Raw genomic sequence first — 17501 nt, 5'->3', positions numbered from 1 at the left:
TTTATATTATATTTATAATGAATATATCACAAAATATGGTGAACAAATTGTTCCCCATGAACCCCAATCTACTACCACTAGTAATATCACTTCTAAATTTATTAAAGCACAACATTTATTAAGAGAATAGACAAAATGTCTACGAGGATCCTCAAGTTACAGTCAGGAACTTGATAATTATTTTACAACTATTTTTTTATTTTAGTGATGCAGATGAGAACACTTTGACATATTGCGATGTTGGTCTCAAAAAACACATGTATATCCAATATTTATCTATAATTGCAAAAGAAATTGTAACTTTCCCCGTTTCAACAGTAGCAATGGAGCAAACTTTAGTATCGCAGGAAATTACATAAGATGAGAGACATTCTAGATTCAGACCGAAAAATTTGGAAGCTCAATGTTCGCTCAATGATTGGTCAAAAGCGTTATCCAAACACAAGATGTTAATAGTGATGAAGAGACCAAGACGAAACTGAGAGAATATCCGGAACAATGACCAGAGGTGTTAGGATCGAAAGTAATAATTTAGAGATGGGTGAATAAACTGTTAAATAAATATGATAAATAATGCAAAACTTAAACTTTTTTAACAACTCAAGTTGATATTACAATCAAACTAAATAAAATGAGTTATTAAAATACTAAGTGCGGAAACAACTCAAAGTACCGAGTGAAGGTGATGTACTAAAGTGCAACATATCAGTTTAGATAAAAGTAGAGTAAGCACGTAAAATAACTGAAGGCAATGATTTGTTTTGGAAGTTCGAAAACTAAGCTTCTACGTCTCTATTTCTTTAGTTTTCAGAAAGATTACACTAGAAGATTTGATCGGTACAACACTTTGTACAAATCCACTTCAACTCGGTTCACAAACCCTCTGAGCCGAAACTCCTAACAACTACTCTTTTAACTCAATCTGTTCAGAAACAACCTTCTGACAGTTACAAAGATTCTCAGAATACAATATAACTCGTGTATACAAATGATAAGTTAGAAACAAAGTATATGATCTTTAAATGATCTGATGGAAATTTAAGCGTATGCAAATCAGCTTAAAGTAAATATGTTTGAATGATACTAATAATATGAGGAATGCTTGATGATAATCAATCAATCGGTAGTCTTCTTCAATTCTTGAACTATTGTAAGTGTACGTCAAATCAGTTAAGCTGGGCAACTCGAATTGTCTATTCTTGTCTTTCTATTTCATCTTGTATCAGCGTAGTTTAATTGTACTTTGTCAGCTTGATGGTCAGATCGCTTCAGGCGAACCAACAATAAAATTTGTCAATTTCGGATTTAAGCACTAAACCACAAAATTGAGCTACACTACCAGGATTGAGTAGTCAATACATTTAAATCATATTGGGTCAATGCTTCAATTTGAGAGAGTTGTCATTTAAATCATATTGGCGAAGACATTTTTCATCCAAAATCTCATCCACAATGGAAAAACAATAAAAATAAAATTAACAAAATAATTATTTTTACTAAAACCAAAACTACAATGTACTTAAATGGAGTACGATTGTCAAATAAAATTCTTTTAATTTAATATATTATCATAATAATGTTAAAACAAAATCACTAAACTTGTTATTAAGTTAAATAAAACCACCAAAATTGTGCTCTTGATAACTTTTAACACATTACGGATTTTGTTTAACTTTCTCTGTTTATTTTTAGAATATATATTATAGATAATTAATTTTATATCTGAATCAATCAAGTATAAATTAATATTGATGATTAATAATTTAATGTAAAATAAAATTTTAAAATAATAAAACTCAAATGATTATGTGCAGTAAAACACACACACACACACGTAACATTTAGTAAAAAAAATCATATGTAAAAATTTTAATCTCTAACAAATGCTAATAAATTATCATTATAATTCATTTTTATTATAAAAAGCATCTTGGATAAAAAAATTATAAGGATTATATCATAAATTTAATTCAAAAGTAAAAAGTAATTTCCACTCTTTTTAATTTCTCATTAGTTTCTCTTTCTCTAAATAATGTTTAAATGAATCAAACTAATCAAATTATACTGAAAATAAAATATTACAAAATACCATATAGAATCTACATGCTCTTAGCGTCAATTTTTATTGGAAAAGTACCATAAGAAAAATGAAATTTATTGACATATTTTTTATGAAAATTGTGTTGAGATATATATTGAGACACTAATTAAATATCACAATTTAAGAAACTAAAAATAAAATAAAGTAATATATTAAGGTCTTTTGTAATATTTGTCGTCAATTTATCCAAATAATGAAATAAAATTATTCTCATTTTCAATTTCAATCCCAATATATTTTTTTCGAATAATTTACAACAATATTTGAAAATTTTCATATATAGTCTGACTTAATTTATTTAAAGAGAATTTAAAATTACACTTTATTAATTTAGTTAAATTCACATAATATTAATCGAGTTATACTCATATTACAAATGAACAAAAAAATTTAAAATTATTCAAGAGAAAAGAACTACTCAAAATTTTTCTATATGCAAAAATTATTCATAAAATAGATATTTACGTTCTGTGAAATAGTCTGTTAAATTTTACCATATTCAATTTTTATATTTAAATAGATCTACAACACTAAATATATAGGTGCTAAAATAAAATGGGACCTTAAAAAATTCAATGCATCAAACAAGTTAATATAATAAAACTAAAATAACTATGGAATAATATATAATATCATAATTTTGTGAAAAATGATCAGTATATTATATAGATTAGCCGAACCGTGAAAAATATGAAGAAAAAGAAATAGAAACAAAACATGAACCATCGATAAATTAAACTAATTAAATCAACAAAACCAACGTAGCGTCAAATAATTAAGTAAAAATACTCATAGAATGAGAAAAATAAATAATCACTAAAATAACATGAAACGCTAAAAGATCCAATGCATTAAATAAATTAATGTAATAAAACTAAAATAAATATAGGCTAATATCGAGTTTGGATGAAGGGAGCTCAAAATAACCATTAAAATAAATTCTTAGAAACCGAGATGTAATCTTCAAATTTTGTGAAAAGTGACAAATATATTTTATTAATTAATTAACCAAACTATGGAAAAAACAAGAAGAAGTCTTGTAAAACCATTAGGGGGAAGTGTAAGGATAAATTCAATGAATATTAATGCTCATATATTAATAATTAGTCATTAATTATTTAAAATAAGCAAAGAAAATTGTAAGTTAACCTATATAATAGAACAACTTTCTAAGCTAAATAGAGAATGATGTACATGATGATTCACACCACAATCCACTTCATCCCATTTCTTGGCGCATTCGTACTCAATCCTTTCTCATCATCACTCGAGTACAACAAAAATGACTTTTCGCAGCGCATCATCAACAGTGTGCATTAAAAGCACGCTGCGAATAATACTTTTAACGGCGTGCTTCAATATGTGCGCTGTTAATATTGTTGCACTTGACAGAAATATCGGCGTGCAGTAAAAGCACGCTGCGGAAAGTAATATCCGCAGCGTGCATTTATGTGTGCTGTAAATATTATATACTTTCCGCAGCGTGCTTTTAATGCTCGCCGTTAATAACATATATATTAACGGCGAGCATTAAAAGCACGCCGTTGAAATAAGTGAATTTTTAAATAATAAACCGTCGCTAATGTAACATTGCGACAGTTCAATAAAAACCGTCGCTAAATTTAGAGACGGTTATTTATTAAACCATCGCCGATTTAATTTAGAGACGGTATAAAATAACCGGTCGCCGATTTTAAATCGGCGATGGTTTAATAAATAACCGTCGCTAAATGGTTTAATAAATAACCGTCGCTTTTAGCGACGGTTTTTATTGAACTGTCGCTAATAGTTGTAAATCGGCGAAGGTTATGTTTAAACGGTCGCTAATAGCGACCTTTTAATGCAAAACTGTCGCTAATTGTCGCAAATTGTCTATAAATATCCGATTTCCGTTCCACTTTCACATCACTTTACAACACTTAAACTTTTTTCTAATATGCGTTTTTAATTTTGGTTTAAGTACATTTTTTTTAAAATTTTTGGTTAATATTTTAAGTGTTAGTTAAGAGATGATAGTTTTACTGGAATTTTTTTTAAAATTTATTAAATTATAAAAGTAAATTTTTTTTTTTTTTACGCAAAATTTAGCGACGGTTGTTTGATTTGTCGCTAAATGTAGCGACATTTTTGTAACCGTCGCTAAATTTAAACACCGTCATTCCATTAGCGACAGAGTAGTAACCGTTGCTAATTTAGCGACGGTTTTTTTGTATTTAACCGTCGCAATCTTAAAAACTGTCGCTAATATTTAGATTTTTTTTAATATTAACGGCGTGCATTGCACGCTGCGGATAGTTCTATTAACAGCGTACATATGCACGCCGTTGATAGTAGTATTAACAGCGTGCGCATGCACGCTGCGGATAAACTCGAACTTTCAACAGCTTGCAAGTTCGCAGCGTGCAATGTGCGCCGCGGAAAGAGTATTTGCGCGCTGCGAAAAGCCATTTTTGTTGAGACCGGGTTTGCTACCTAGTTGGTCTCACCCATAGTCCTTTGTCCCTAGATTAGTGTTCAAATACCTTTCACTTTTGTACTCACAAAAGCTTGATATGTCACGATAACGTGTATATTATTGGATGGATTTTCAACAATACTTTAAATTGCTGACAAAAAGTGAGGAGAATGAATAAGAATTATCATCCCCAGTTAACTCATCTCCATGTTTTCTCCTATAGCTGCAGTTTATTCCCTAAGAACCACCCTGTTACTAGGAAAATCGCCATTGGCCTGCTCCTTACGGATAGATTTGTTAGAGAAGGTGCTGAATAAGTCAGCTCGTGGTATGAGCTTTATTGACTCTTGTGTAAAAATAATATTTATTTTACGATTTTATCTAACTATGTTATTTAATTTATCTGTATACTCATACAAACTGCATAGATAGAATTCTTCAATATATACTTTGGTGCGTGATGTCTACAAGTCACGTCAATCATGAAATTCATTTAATATTTATTGTATATTTTAAATTAGTTCCTAGTCAATTCAGCTGTCCAAAATAAGGATAACGGTTTCTCGAGCTCAAGACAAACATATGTGATGTTAACGTCATGTTTCATTCTTATGTGCAAGGAGATGTCCAATCATATAAGAGTGCTCATGGGATGAGTTACTGAACGACCCTCCCTTCGACTTTCCAAGTAGTTATCATTTACCGAGTAGATAAGTCTGATGTTATGATTGTATATCATTAGTCTTTTGACCTGAGACAACATAGAGGCTATACGTACTATTGTTGCACTTTGACTCATTTACTGATTTCGTAAAGGTCATCGGGTGACGAGATTGGGTGTAACTTTGACGTACGTAAGAGCTGATGCATTGTAGTCAAAGATGCTCATCTATAGGTATGAATATCTTATGTGATCTGATTAGTTAATAGTGCAAAGAATCCATGGTCATAGTAAGAGTTGTGCTTTAAGAGCAATTGTTTTATTAGTTGCACACAAGATGCCACTATGATTACTCAAATATATATCATATCGTTATCAATTCATATGTAACTCTTGATGTACCAAGTGTTGTATATTCAATCAGAATATAGCGTTGAAGGGAATTTATTGTATGTTAACCATAACTTATTGGTTCTTGTAGGTACTGTCAATGATAACTAGGAGGTCATGGGGCGATACTATTAGAAGCTATTATCATGATCTCATGAGTACAATCATACTTGAGTTCCGACGTCATTGTAATCAAGGGGTTGATGAACATAATGAGGATAACATTGGTAAGCCCATATAAGAGATAAGTTTTATCTCAAAACATATTGGTTGTGAATCCACGGCTAGTTGTATTTCTGAATTATTGAGGATCACACAACTATTGATTTATGTTTTCCCGTTGAGATAGTAAAATTCAAATAATTGAATTTGATGATTAAGTTTGATGGAGATCAAACATATATCTTATAAAGAAATTTATAAGTGGATTCCATATTTAGAAGTTGTGGAAGTTAGCTTCACTGCTAATTATGTAAGGAGAGTGCAACAACCTAATTTAGTGAAAGATCTCAAAAATAGACAGCTGCAAAAAATGAATCAGTGGAAATTTTGACCTCCGAAATTTTGATTTTGCATCATAATAATGAGTTTTGTACCCTCGTCACATCAACGATGTATCACGATCATGAACTGTCAAGTTTATTAGTCAAACATGGACCGGTTGATTTTCTAAATGGTGAAATCACCCAAGGAAAATTCTAAAAGGTTCTAGAATCTCATGGATAGAGATAAGGGCTTATCTAATTATTTCAAATCTTATTCAAAATTTGATAAGATAAACATAGGAGATTTGACAAGGGAGAAACCCCTAGTTTTAAAATAATCCATGAACAATTGAAAGACATTACATATATATTGCCAATAGTTGATAACACACAACACAATCAAAAAAACTAGACTTGATCCTCACTCTCTCTCTCTCCCCTCACGAATTCGGCCACCGCCTTCTTGAAGGCACCCCCATGACCGAGCACCACCACAACTCCCCAGTACGCATCCGTTGTTCGAGCGCAACGCCATCATGGCAATGCGGAATTTTGCCGTCTTCCAGCCATTGATCTCGCACAATTTTTTCTAGTTTTCTAATGCAAAATAGAAGATGATCACAAGCATTAATTAATCGTAGACTTGATTCGGAGATTGAAAAAAGGTGTTAGATCAAGTAAATCATTTGTAGGAATTTACAAGAAATGTTATCTTCACTTAAAATTTGGAAAAGTTGGAACCGAACATTAATCGCCATAGATAAATTTTCAATAAACTAATGGATTTAGAATCATTTGACACAAAAGTTAAATTTTGATAGTCAAAACCAGTTAAATTTTGATAGTCAAAACCAAAATTCTAAATTCTGAAATCGTGCTTTCTGATCCGAATAAACATTCCAGGATCTACAGGGCATTGGCTAAAGGGTCGACAGGTTTAGCATCTCTGGGCAGGAACGAAACTTAGCAGCTCTGCACCATACAGTGTGATGCAAATCCCAATTTTCAACGCTTTGAAAGATACATTCGTGAAGGTATCTGTTGGATACAGCCTCTCTGAGGTCAAGCCAGTGGTGCCATTCGGTTTGTGCTGTGCAGCGGATAAGATTCAGAGTACCCGCCTGGGTTCAGCTGTTCCAATCATTACCTTGTCTTGCACAATAGTCACATAGTTTGCACATGATGAAGCATGTTAATATATAAAATTAATGTTCGATAACCTCCCATTTTCACGCTTTTGGGAAAAAGTTGGTTTTAACGCCTTTTAGTTAATTCAAAATTCTTAAATCTATCAATTCTATTCGTCTAAAGCATGTTTTCCATGCATCATATAGCAAGTACATAAATCTAACTTCAGTAAGAATACTACTTGTATGAAATAAGTCTGAGTGCGTGATTGCATAGAATCAATGGTCCAAAAGCCACATTACACATTGAAGTACATAGAATTACAAACATCATTATTCATAAGTTCCATCATGACAAGAATTCAGTAGGATCGTCATTTAAATACCATTCATGACTTCCGAGTTCTGATTTTAAACCAAGAGGGAACCTTCCATCACTGCTACGGCTTTTCCTCGAAGCAGCACTCGCTGATTCTTCTCATCAAGATGCAGATTAATTACGCCACTTCTTGGAGATGCCTAATTTAAACAGGTAAAGTTATCATGGCGAATACTAGCTAGGTAAAGAAATAATAATTGAAACAAGAATTTCCTGCGATACAAAGTGGCTTTTTACCTGATAAGCTATAAAATCACATTTTCCAAGCTTCTTGCTCCAGTATGGTGCCAGAGCACAATGTGCACTTCCACATACAGGATCCTAATCAAACATTGAAGCTTCAGTGATCCAATTAAAAAATGTAAATCAACTATAACATGCACTACTATGTGCGTCTCTGTGCAGGTATGCTTTTGTATCCGATAAATAGCCAGACCTGGGGAACAACAAATCAAGGCACTAACTTTCTTTCTGCCGTACTTTTTTTAGGTGGAAATATTTCAAATCTATGGAGAGATGAAGAATGGAAAAGTAAAAGTGATGCATACAGTTCCAAGTTAGTGGGAATAAAATTTCAGCAGCTTACCTCATTCAGCCCCAGCTTTGGGCAGAAATATCGACTATAAAAGTCGAATCTTGATCCAGAAGGAGCGGGCCCGGTGATAATTATCCCGCTCCCTGAACATTTTTGTATTTCATCAAATAGCGGCTCTACTTCCACAACTGCATCTCCCGATGGGAGCTCCACCTAACATATCACAAAAGTGAACAGCATTTCAGGTAAAACAGACAAATCCTTTCCTAAAGATATAGACTTCCACCTCCTTAGAATAGACGCTCCTCCCAGAATGTAACCAAGCTTTATAAAGAAAATACCATTTTGATCTCATTATCCACCACATTGTTCATAAGAAAGTAGCCTGTTGTTCAGACTTCAGAAATTCGGTGATGCAACAACAGTTGTTAAATTAAGAGCTAATGGAATACATACTAAGAGGTCATCGCTTGCAGTTGTTTTATGTATCTCAATAACAGAAGCACCGCTCAAGCTTTTAGAAATGGTTGAAACCTCATCAGCACCATCAAATTTCGTTATTGAGACCACTGGAAAATCCAGTTCAATGAGGAAACTCTCACGTGCATTACCATTTGGAAGGTTGGATGGATCCAATGCCTTGGTCTCCGGTACTCTTTTGGCTGTCAATATCCCCGAAAGTGTTGAAAATTCAATCACATCAGAACTCACCAGTCCATATACAAAGAGAAAATGAGCTGCAGCTAAAGTTGCATGTCCACAGAGTTTGACCTGCATACAAGTAACAACCAACAATGTACCATCAAAGAGGAAAGTATTGCCAGCAGATACAAGGCACACCATTGGATATGGCCAGTCTCTAATCAGATACGATGCATAAATGAGCTGACTCTAGTTTTGATACTCAAAAGTTACTACTGGCATACCAAGTTACCAGCCGTTGCTCAACTTTGGAGCACAATAAGAAAATTAGAAGGGCTTAATCAGCAGTTAACAAAGACATCATTGTGTGAAGACATGAGGTAGAACAAGCAGGTAGCACACGGGGTAGTTGGCGCCTAAAACTTCCCATTGCATGGAGAAGATATCATCTAATATTTCGAAAACAATAAGATTCACATTTCGAAACTCCTTTCTAAGGAGATCACAAACTAAAACCAACCCTCCAATTTTGGGTCAAGTAGAATGAAGGGGTCGGGACAGAGTAAAAATGTCTGAAATCAATCCAGTAGTTGATGATCAGTAAATCCTTCCATGTTAAAGAAGTGGAAACGAGTGGTTCATGGTGATTTGAAATTATCGAATGGTTAATTGAATATGAGCAAGAAAAAAGAGCCGAACCTCAGCAACAGGAGTGAACCAGCGAAGACGAAACCTGGGGATGTCGGGTGAATCAGCAAGCCGAGTCAAGTAACAAGTCTCGGATATGTTAAACTCAGATGCCACCGCCTGTAGCCACTCTTCATCTCTCTCCTCTTCCAAGAAGCAAACCGCCGCTGGGTTTCCCTTGAATGCGGCGTCGGTAAATGCATCTACCTGAAGCATATGACATTAATCAAAGAAGTTCGAAATGAAGAAAAGAAGAAACAACACCACCCCCTACCACGCAGTATCTGACGGGCATCTTGGCCATGTCGTACTTTCGAGGAAGAAAAAGATAGACTGACTTACTACATGTACCGAGATTCCTGACATAAAAAAAATCTATTTTTATATTATTTTTTGTCAATCAAGATCTGAATTAAATATTTAAAAAATAATAATTTCTCGTTTTTCTTTTCTTCTTCTCTTCTTCTCCACGCAGACAATCAAGACTGAAGAGTCGTGTGTTGACTCCCGTGATCGATTACGGGTCGGATTCGAGGCATGTAACCCAGTTTATTTATTTGTTCAATTATAAATATGAAATAAAATAATAATAATAATAATAATAATAACTAAAATAAAACTAAACTTGTGCTGCATATTCTAAAAAAAGGTAAAGATTGCACGAATATGGAGCAATTTAGTGAGAATAAAACTTTACAATAATGTTAACATATGCTGAAAAGTGAAATCCTTCCAAACCAATCTATCAACTTGCCCGTGTGGAGAAATTGTGGAGAAATGAGGCATTTTCTACACACAAACATACATATTCCAGTGTTTGAATTGACGACGCCATTCCCAAATCTTTACATAAATTAAGATATTGCACAAATTGGTTTCATAGTGCACATTCATTCATGGAATTAAAGAAAAGAATCATCAAAACCCTTCTTTCGCCATTTTGAGAAACTTGCAAAGCGTAATGTTCGGAAGTACGCTGGAACCGGATCGGACCGTTTCTTTCATGTCTCTGTCATCTTCAAGGGTTTAGTGCCCTGCGATTGGGTGAATGTGGATGACACCAAGTTGTAGAACTATTGAGAAAGGAAGTATTTTTTGTCAGAAATTCAAGAAATAAATGGATGGAAGTTTTAGATGCATTAAAATTCCCTGGTTTTCTTGATGTGTTATTCCAAATTAACTGTGAAAACCTGAAAATATCGCAGTTGAATGAATACCTCACAAACGCAATGTAGTAGTAACCGATGGAAAGGGTCTTGCGCATGTAAAACAAGAACATCTCCTTCCTCACTCTCTTTAACAAATGAGAGTAAACATGCCTGAATGAAATCATCTTTTTGGTTACTTACTAAGAATCAAAAACATGAAAACCAGAAAAGGCGCCACAGTTCAGAGAACAAAGACAAGCTCCAATGTGCACCACTCAATAATGCTGAAAGCTAGAACCAAAGAAACATGTATATTGTAGAATCAAAATTCATCGTACATCACCACATGGACAACATTCCAGCGTTTAAATAGAGCAACGACAATGAATGAGGGGTTGAAAATTAAATTCGATCCAGTAGATCTCAAATATACCTCATATCCATTGATCAATTCCGAAGGAAAAGATCGGCGAAGTGCCTCTCTAGTTCTACATGATTCCGATTACGCAACGAGTATGCAGCTTTGTTTTTCAAAGGCTTTTAAATCTTTCTTTAATCTTCTTAGGTTTGGTATAACAAACCAACTTTTAAAGATTAGATAGATATCTGGATTTTTTAGTTGATTTTCAGAAAAAAAAAAATTGATCTTTTGTAGCTTTTATTTTCTTTTTTAATTTTTTAAAATAATTAAATTCATTGAGCATGATATAATCAAATGGAGGATTCCAAATATAATCTAATTCATAATTAAAAAATACTTACATGATTATAATTCTTGAGAAAACCACATAGAGTAACAAACTTTGAAAGAGAATGAAGAACTTTTATTATTGCGTATGAAAATGTTGAGTGTCTATTACAATGGAGTACGTCTCCTTATATAGCACTAAAATTAACAATAGTACAAAAAATAGACTTAACATAATATTCCAGTATAATGAATTTACTATTATTCCACTATCAGACATGACATAAAGCTAAATTATTTACAAAACGAGATAAAAAAAATATACTCAAACTCTACATAGTCTTGAATCTCTTAGCGAGATAGCTGGAATAATGTTTACCTTATTTAAAACTCAATTTATAGGGATATATTATTTCAATAGTTAAGATACAAAGAATAAAAAGAAATATACTCAAACTCTACATAGTCTTGAATTACATGACATTTGTTTAGTTAATGAATATATTATGTTATTTATTAAATATAGATAGAATTTAGGACTCGAATAAAACACAACAATGCCACATTTCTTCACAAAAATGCCAAGTCTCTGGAGAAAAATACGAATAAGGTCTTGAATTGCATGACATTGTTTAGTTGATTAATATATTATGTCATTTATTAAATATATATAGAATTCAGGATTCGAATAAAACACAACAATGCCACATTTCTTCACAAATTGTCAAATCTCTGGAGAGAAATGCAAATAAGGGAATATATATATGATAATCTAGATACTCTGGCTAGAAGAGCCTCTTTTCTTAAAGAAAAATTGGCAGAATGATGTCACTTAATAGCATTACAAAAGAACTACAAAATATTAAGGGTCGTTAATAAACGAACTCATTTATGTTGTAAAGAAAATGATCTTCCAAAAATTATTGGAAATAAACCACAAAGGTATAAAATAAAGAACTTTATATCTCACTCTTATACCAAAAGAGGAAATAGTGGAGATAGTTCTTAAAAACCAAGAACAATATGGTCGACACAAAAATCCAGATCTTAAAAATATAAACAAATAATTGGACATTCAAGAAGTAGGATGTCGTCTCAAGCATCAAACTCATCTCGAAGCACGGAATGAACACCAATAAGAAAAACTTTCAGAAGAGCTCACACCAGAACTAATGAAAGTTTTTAAGATTTTAATTACTAGACATGTGGAGCAGGATGACATATTTCAACAACTATCTAGAAAATGATAAAAAGATAATAAGGCATTTCGAACCAACTCTGGATATTGAAGAAACGATTTATTACCAAGATCTAATTAAATTATACCAGTCTGAGGATATTTTTTTAGACGAGAGTAAATATGAAGAACAAGAAATCTTGAGTAAAGAAGAATATGACGGAGCAGAATCAAAATCTAACTGAAGATGAAGTGTTTCGACACCAAAAAACATAAATATTTTATGGTTTCTTTAGCCAGACTACCATATCTCGTAACATGGTTCAAAATATCATGAGAGAAAACACTAACCTACAGAGATATCAAAGATTCTCTGCAAGACATGTAGAAAAGTTCTTAAGAAATATTGGCCTAAAAAACAGAAAACATCATCTAATTTATAATGTTTCCAGAAATAAAATGGCAATCTCCATTGAAATTACGAGAAAACAGATGGAGATGCAATATTTTTTAAGAAATAAAAAAAGAATTACGGAAACTCAAGCCAGAAGCAGCACAAACCATGTCATTGATTCATATCGGAATCGTCCAAATCATAATAAAAGCTACTTTTAAAGAAGATATATTATTCACTTATTAATATTACTATATGCGATAAACGAGTGAATAATTTCAAAATTTGATATTGGGAATTATCTCAGGAAATATATGTGCAGAAAAAATTGTTGGAGTAATTTATCCAATAATTTATTCGGAAAAGTTGCTCAGATAATTTATCCACAAAGAATCAGGTTTTCTTGAATACAAGAAATAAATATTTAGATCCAAACAAACTGATTCTACAAAAGAATCAAAGTATTAGACTGGAACCAAAAAACTGTATTTCCAAATAGATATTATTATAAGTCATAGGTGAGAAAAAACATATGTCCAGGAAATCCAGCTGGTAACAAAACTTTTCAACAATAGAAAAGATTAGATGTACAGAAGGATGGAGAGAAGTTGAAATAATATTTAATATAACAAGACAAAGAAATCAATTTCTTGTAATATCATATACTATAAGAAACAACATATGATAGAAACTTACCAATAATAAATAATAAACATCAGAGAATTGGAAGTTCATATAAAAGGAATTCTAGGAAAAAAAACATGATCAATTGGTTACTGGATTAGAGTTTCTCGAGGAATATAACATTGGAACGACTTGAAAAAATAATGGAATTCATGGTAGAAGATAGAATATGAAAAATTCAATGATCATGAGTCCATTCTCGATAAACATTCCAATATGAATATTATATTAAAATTATAAAGTAGAATACTTTGCTGGTTATATTGATTCAAGAGCTGGAATCTTTACAGTAAAACGATGATTTTTTCCAAAAGAATTACCTCAAATAATTGGACAAATTTTTCAAAGCAAACCTTAATCTTATGCAAAGAGATTGAGAAAGCAGAAATCATAATCGACGGTGCAGGACAAACACCTTGGTACAAGATAAAAACACCACCGATTTACTTTCAAAACACGGGAGCTGACATCGTGTTATGAAACAATTTCTTACAAATGTTTAAATCATATACACAAGAAAATGAGATTAGATGATTAGAGTTCACAACACCATGTGATCACAAAGTCATGGTCCAGAGATTAAGTGAGATATTTTACAAAAAAATTTCAATCCAATTTCACAGCAAGCGTGGTGATAAAGAAAAACTTTTACACCAAAAAATGAAAGATTCTAGATGGTTTGGAGAAACAAGGCTGGTGTTTATTTCCGCTCGAAAGCGCACGGTTGTCAAGTTTTAATATACGAGAGTAAAATATATTTCCCACGAGGAGTGTATTAATTAACGTATATCATTGCTTGTAATTAAAATAGTCACGATTTTATTTAGAAGAATCAATAAAAGGTTTGGTCTATTTAACCCGAATTAATTGCAAATAAAAAATAATCGAATCACCGAATTGAGCGAGTATCAATGAGAGAAAATATCTAGAGGAGTGTTTTCACTAAGCTTCCACAATAATTATTCCTAGTTGCATTTATATTCATGAATCCCATTCAGTTAATGGCCAAGAACACTTAATTATTTTATTCCTCCTTTCCCAAGTGACGAATAAATTATATCATTCAAACTTCGATTCAAAAATTCCTAATAAGAATCTAAGTTTAAATGATAAATGCAAACGATGTTTTTATATAAGCCTCACTAAAGTTATACGTTTTCCGAACAATATAAACATTCAACGATACGTCTCTAATGATCTATATTCCTAATCCCTCTCCCGAGTTGTAGAATTAATCAGACAACAAAAAATTTATGGCCAGTAAATTGCAAGCGATTAAAAACAAAGAGACACAATTAAACCAAAAATAATTCAATCACATAAACAACCGAGTCAAATTATCTTATCAACGAAGCTACATCATCCTCTAGAATGGACAATTAGTTCATAGCAGAATCTAAACAAAAACAGCGCATGTTCGATAGTTTAGACATCGCAAACACAAGAAATTAAAGGCGAAAGATGAGATGAAAAATCAGAAATGGCGTCTCTGTCCCCAGATTCTTCGTTCTACGCCTTCGTGATCGATCTTTGCGCTCCAATTCGTCTCCCACATGTGCTCTGCATCTTTCCCGTGAATTATGCACCAAAAACCGCCGTCCTTTGTGAAACCCTATTCCCTCTTTTATGTTTCATACGGGCCTGTAATTTGAAGCTCATTTGTTGAGTCTCCGAGTGCACTAGCGCCGCGGCGCTGCTCTAAGCACCCGCTGAGTCGAGGGCTGTCGCCGCGGCTCTGATGGTGGCACGCCTAGGCGCTTGTTACTCAACATTGATGGCGCCACGACTTTGAATTGTGTGGCCTAGGTGCTTGATCTTCGACCTTGCTGGCGCTGCGCCGCTGCATTGTAGCGTTCGACATAAAAAATGCCCCTAATCGCCATCATTCGTCCAATAGTGGTTTTATTCCTGCACGATGCAAAAACAGCAAAAACCAAGCTTAATTATGTTCGAGACTAACATAATTCAAATGGATTCTCGTACAAAATATGTGCAATTCTTGCACTTATCAAACTCCCCAAACTTGAACTTTTGCTAGTCTCGAGCAAAACAAAAATAAAAATAAGAATAAAAAATCAATCAAAAATTAATGCTAACAACTATAAGTGATGGATATGCAAACATTGACCTTGGCCTCCGACTTATCTAATTATTTCAAATTTTATTCAAAAGTTTATAAGATAAACATAGGAGATTTGACAAGGGAGAAACCCCTAGTTTTAGAATAATCCATGTACAATTGAAAGACATTACATATATATTACCAAGAGTTGATAACACATAACACAATCAAAAAAACTAGACTTGATCCTCACACACTCTCTCCTCAAGAATTCGGCCACCGCCTTCTTGAAGGCACCCCCATGACCGAGCACCACCACAACTCCACTGTAAGCATCCATTGTTCCACCGCAACGCCATCGTGCCGGTGCGGTATTTTGCCGTCTTCCATCCGTTGATCTCGCACAATTTTTTCTTTTTCTAGTGCAAAATAGAAGATGATCACAGGCAATCAATCGTGGACTTGATTCAGAGATTGAAGAAAGGTGTTAGATCAAGTAAATTGTTTGTAGAGATTTACAAAAAAAGTTATCTTCACTTAAAATTTGAAATAGTTGGAGCCGAGAGTTGATGGATTTGAATCATATGACACACAAGTTAAATTTTGATAGTCAAAACCGAAATTTTAAATTCTGAAATCGTGCTTTCTGATCCGAATAAACATTCCAGGATCTACAGGGCATTGGCTAAAGGGTCGACAGGTTTAGCATCTCTGGGCAGGTTCAATTATTCTCTTTCGACTCAAATCAGCCGGGCTTCTTCTCCATGGATTTTTGCCCTGTGCTTGCCAAGTTCGTCAAAGGCTCCTGGAATAGCTATGTACAACTCTCCAGGCCCCTAAAATTTCTCTCCTGGAATTGACTTCTCCAGGTCACTGACTTACACCCCACTCATCTTGGGTCCACGAGGAGCGGACGCTGAAATTTTCTACTGGTACAAATCACCAGATAATTATTACATTGGATTGACTTCCTTTAAAGTCAGCAAGAGAGTTGTTTCGTTAATCCAGACTCTTTTAGCCATCGATGAAAATGGAATAGGCGGAACGAAACTTAGCAGCTCTGCACCATACAGTGTGATGCAAATCCCAATTTTCAACGCTTTGAAAGATGCATTCGTGAAGGTATCTGTTGGATACAGCCTCTCTGAGGTCAACCCAGTGGTGCCATTCGGTTTGTGCGGTGCAGCCGATAAGATTCAGAGTACCCGCCTAGGTTCAGCTGTTCCAACCATTGACCTTGTCTTGCACAACAGTCACATAGTTTGCACATGATGAAGCATGTTAATATATAAAATTAATGTTCGATAACCTCCCATTTTCACGCTTTTGGGAAAAAGTTGGTTTTTTTAGTTCATTCAAAATTCTTAAATCTATCAATTCTATTCGTCTAAAGCATGTTTTCCATGCATCATATAGCAAGTACATAAATCTAACTTCAGTAAGAATACTACTTGTATGAAATAAGTCTGAGTGCGTGATTGCATAGAATCAATGGTCCAAAAGCCACATTACACATTGAAGTACATAGAATTACAAACATCATTATTCATAAGTTCCATCATGACAAGAATTCAGTAGGATCGTCATTTAAATACCATTCATGACTTCCGAGTTCTGATTTTAAACCAAGAGGGAACCTTCCATCACTGCTACGGCTTTTCCTCGAAGCAGCACTCGCTGATTCTTCTCATCAAGATGCAGATTAATTACGCCACTTCTTGGAGATGCCTAATTTAAACAGGTAAAGTTAGCATGGCGAAGACCAGCTAGGTAAAGAAATAATAATTGAAACAAGAATTTCCTGTGATACAAAGTGGCTTTTTACCTGATAAGCTATAAACTCACATTTTCCAAGCTTCTTGCTCCAGTATGGTGCCAGAGCACAA

At 33.5% G+C, this 17501-nt stretch overlaps 1 protein-coding gene and 1 long non-coding RNA gene across 3 annotated transcripts in view; both read right to left on the bottom strand.

The window, feature by feature from the left end:
- Positions 1 to 7446: 7446 nt before the first annotated feature.
- The window catches only part of LOC140973368 (uncharacterized), a 19573-nt gene continuing 9518 nt past the window's right edge, over positions 7447 to 17501 (bottom strand). The window contains exons 2-7 of one of the 2 annotated variants that reach the window (XM_073436094.1): positions 9737 to 9772; positions 9475 to 9669; positions 8590 to 8904; positions 8185 to 8346; positions 7836 to 7919; positions 7447 to 7738 (exon numbers count right to left, since the gene is read on the bottom strand). In XM_073436094.1, the coding sequence (XP_073292195.1) occupies positions 7631 to 7738; positions 7836 to 7919; positions 8185 to 8346; positions 8590 to 8904; positions 9475 to 9669; positions 9737 to 9772 (900 nt within the window). In that variant the 3' untranslated portion in view covers positions 7447 to 7630. The remainder of the gene's footprint in view (positions 7739 to 7835; positions 7920 to 8184; positions 8347 to 8589; positions 8905 to 9474; positions 9670 to 9736; positions 9773 to 17501) is intronic. The other variant, XM_073436095.1, reaches the window with a different exon arrangement.
- Positions 17052 to 17501, bottom strand: LOC140972146 (uncharacterized). The gene is made up of 2 exons (XR_012174441.1): positions 17441 to 17501; positions 17052 to 17343 (listed from the first exon to the last, which is right to left on the bottom strand). It is a non-coding gene; the product is annotated as an uncharacterized lncRNA (long non-coding RNA).

This window comes from Primulina huaijiensis, chromosome 3, assembly GCF_012295235.1.
Source record: "Primulina huaijiensis isolate GDHJ02 chromosome 3, ASM1229523v2, whole genome shotgun sequence".
Classification (NCBI taxonomy): Eukaryota; Viridiplantae; Streptophyta; class Magnoliopsida; order Lamiales; family Gesneriaceae; genus Primulina; species Primulina huaijiensis.
Note: the sequence above shows the minus strand (reverse complement) of the source record. Positions and strands in the feature narration are given on the sequence as shown.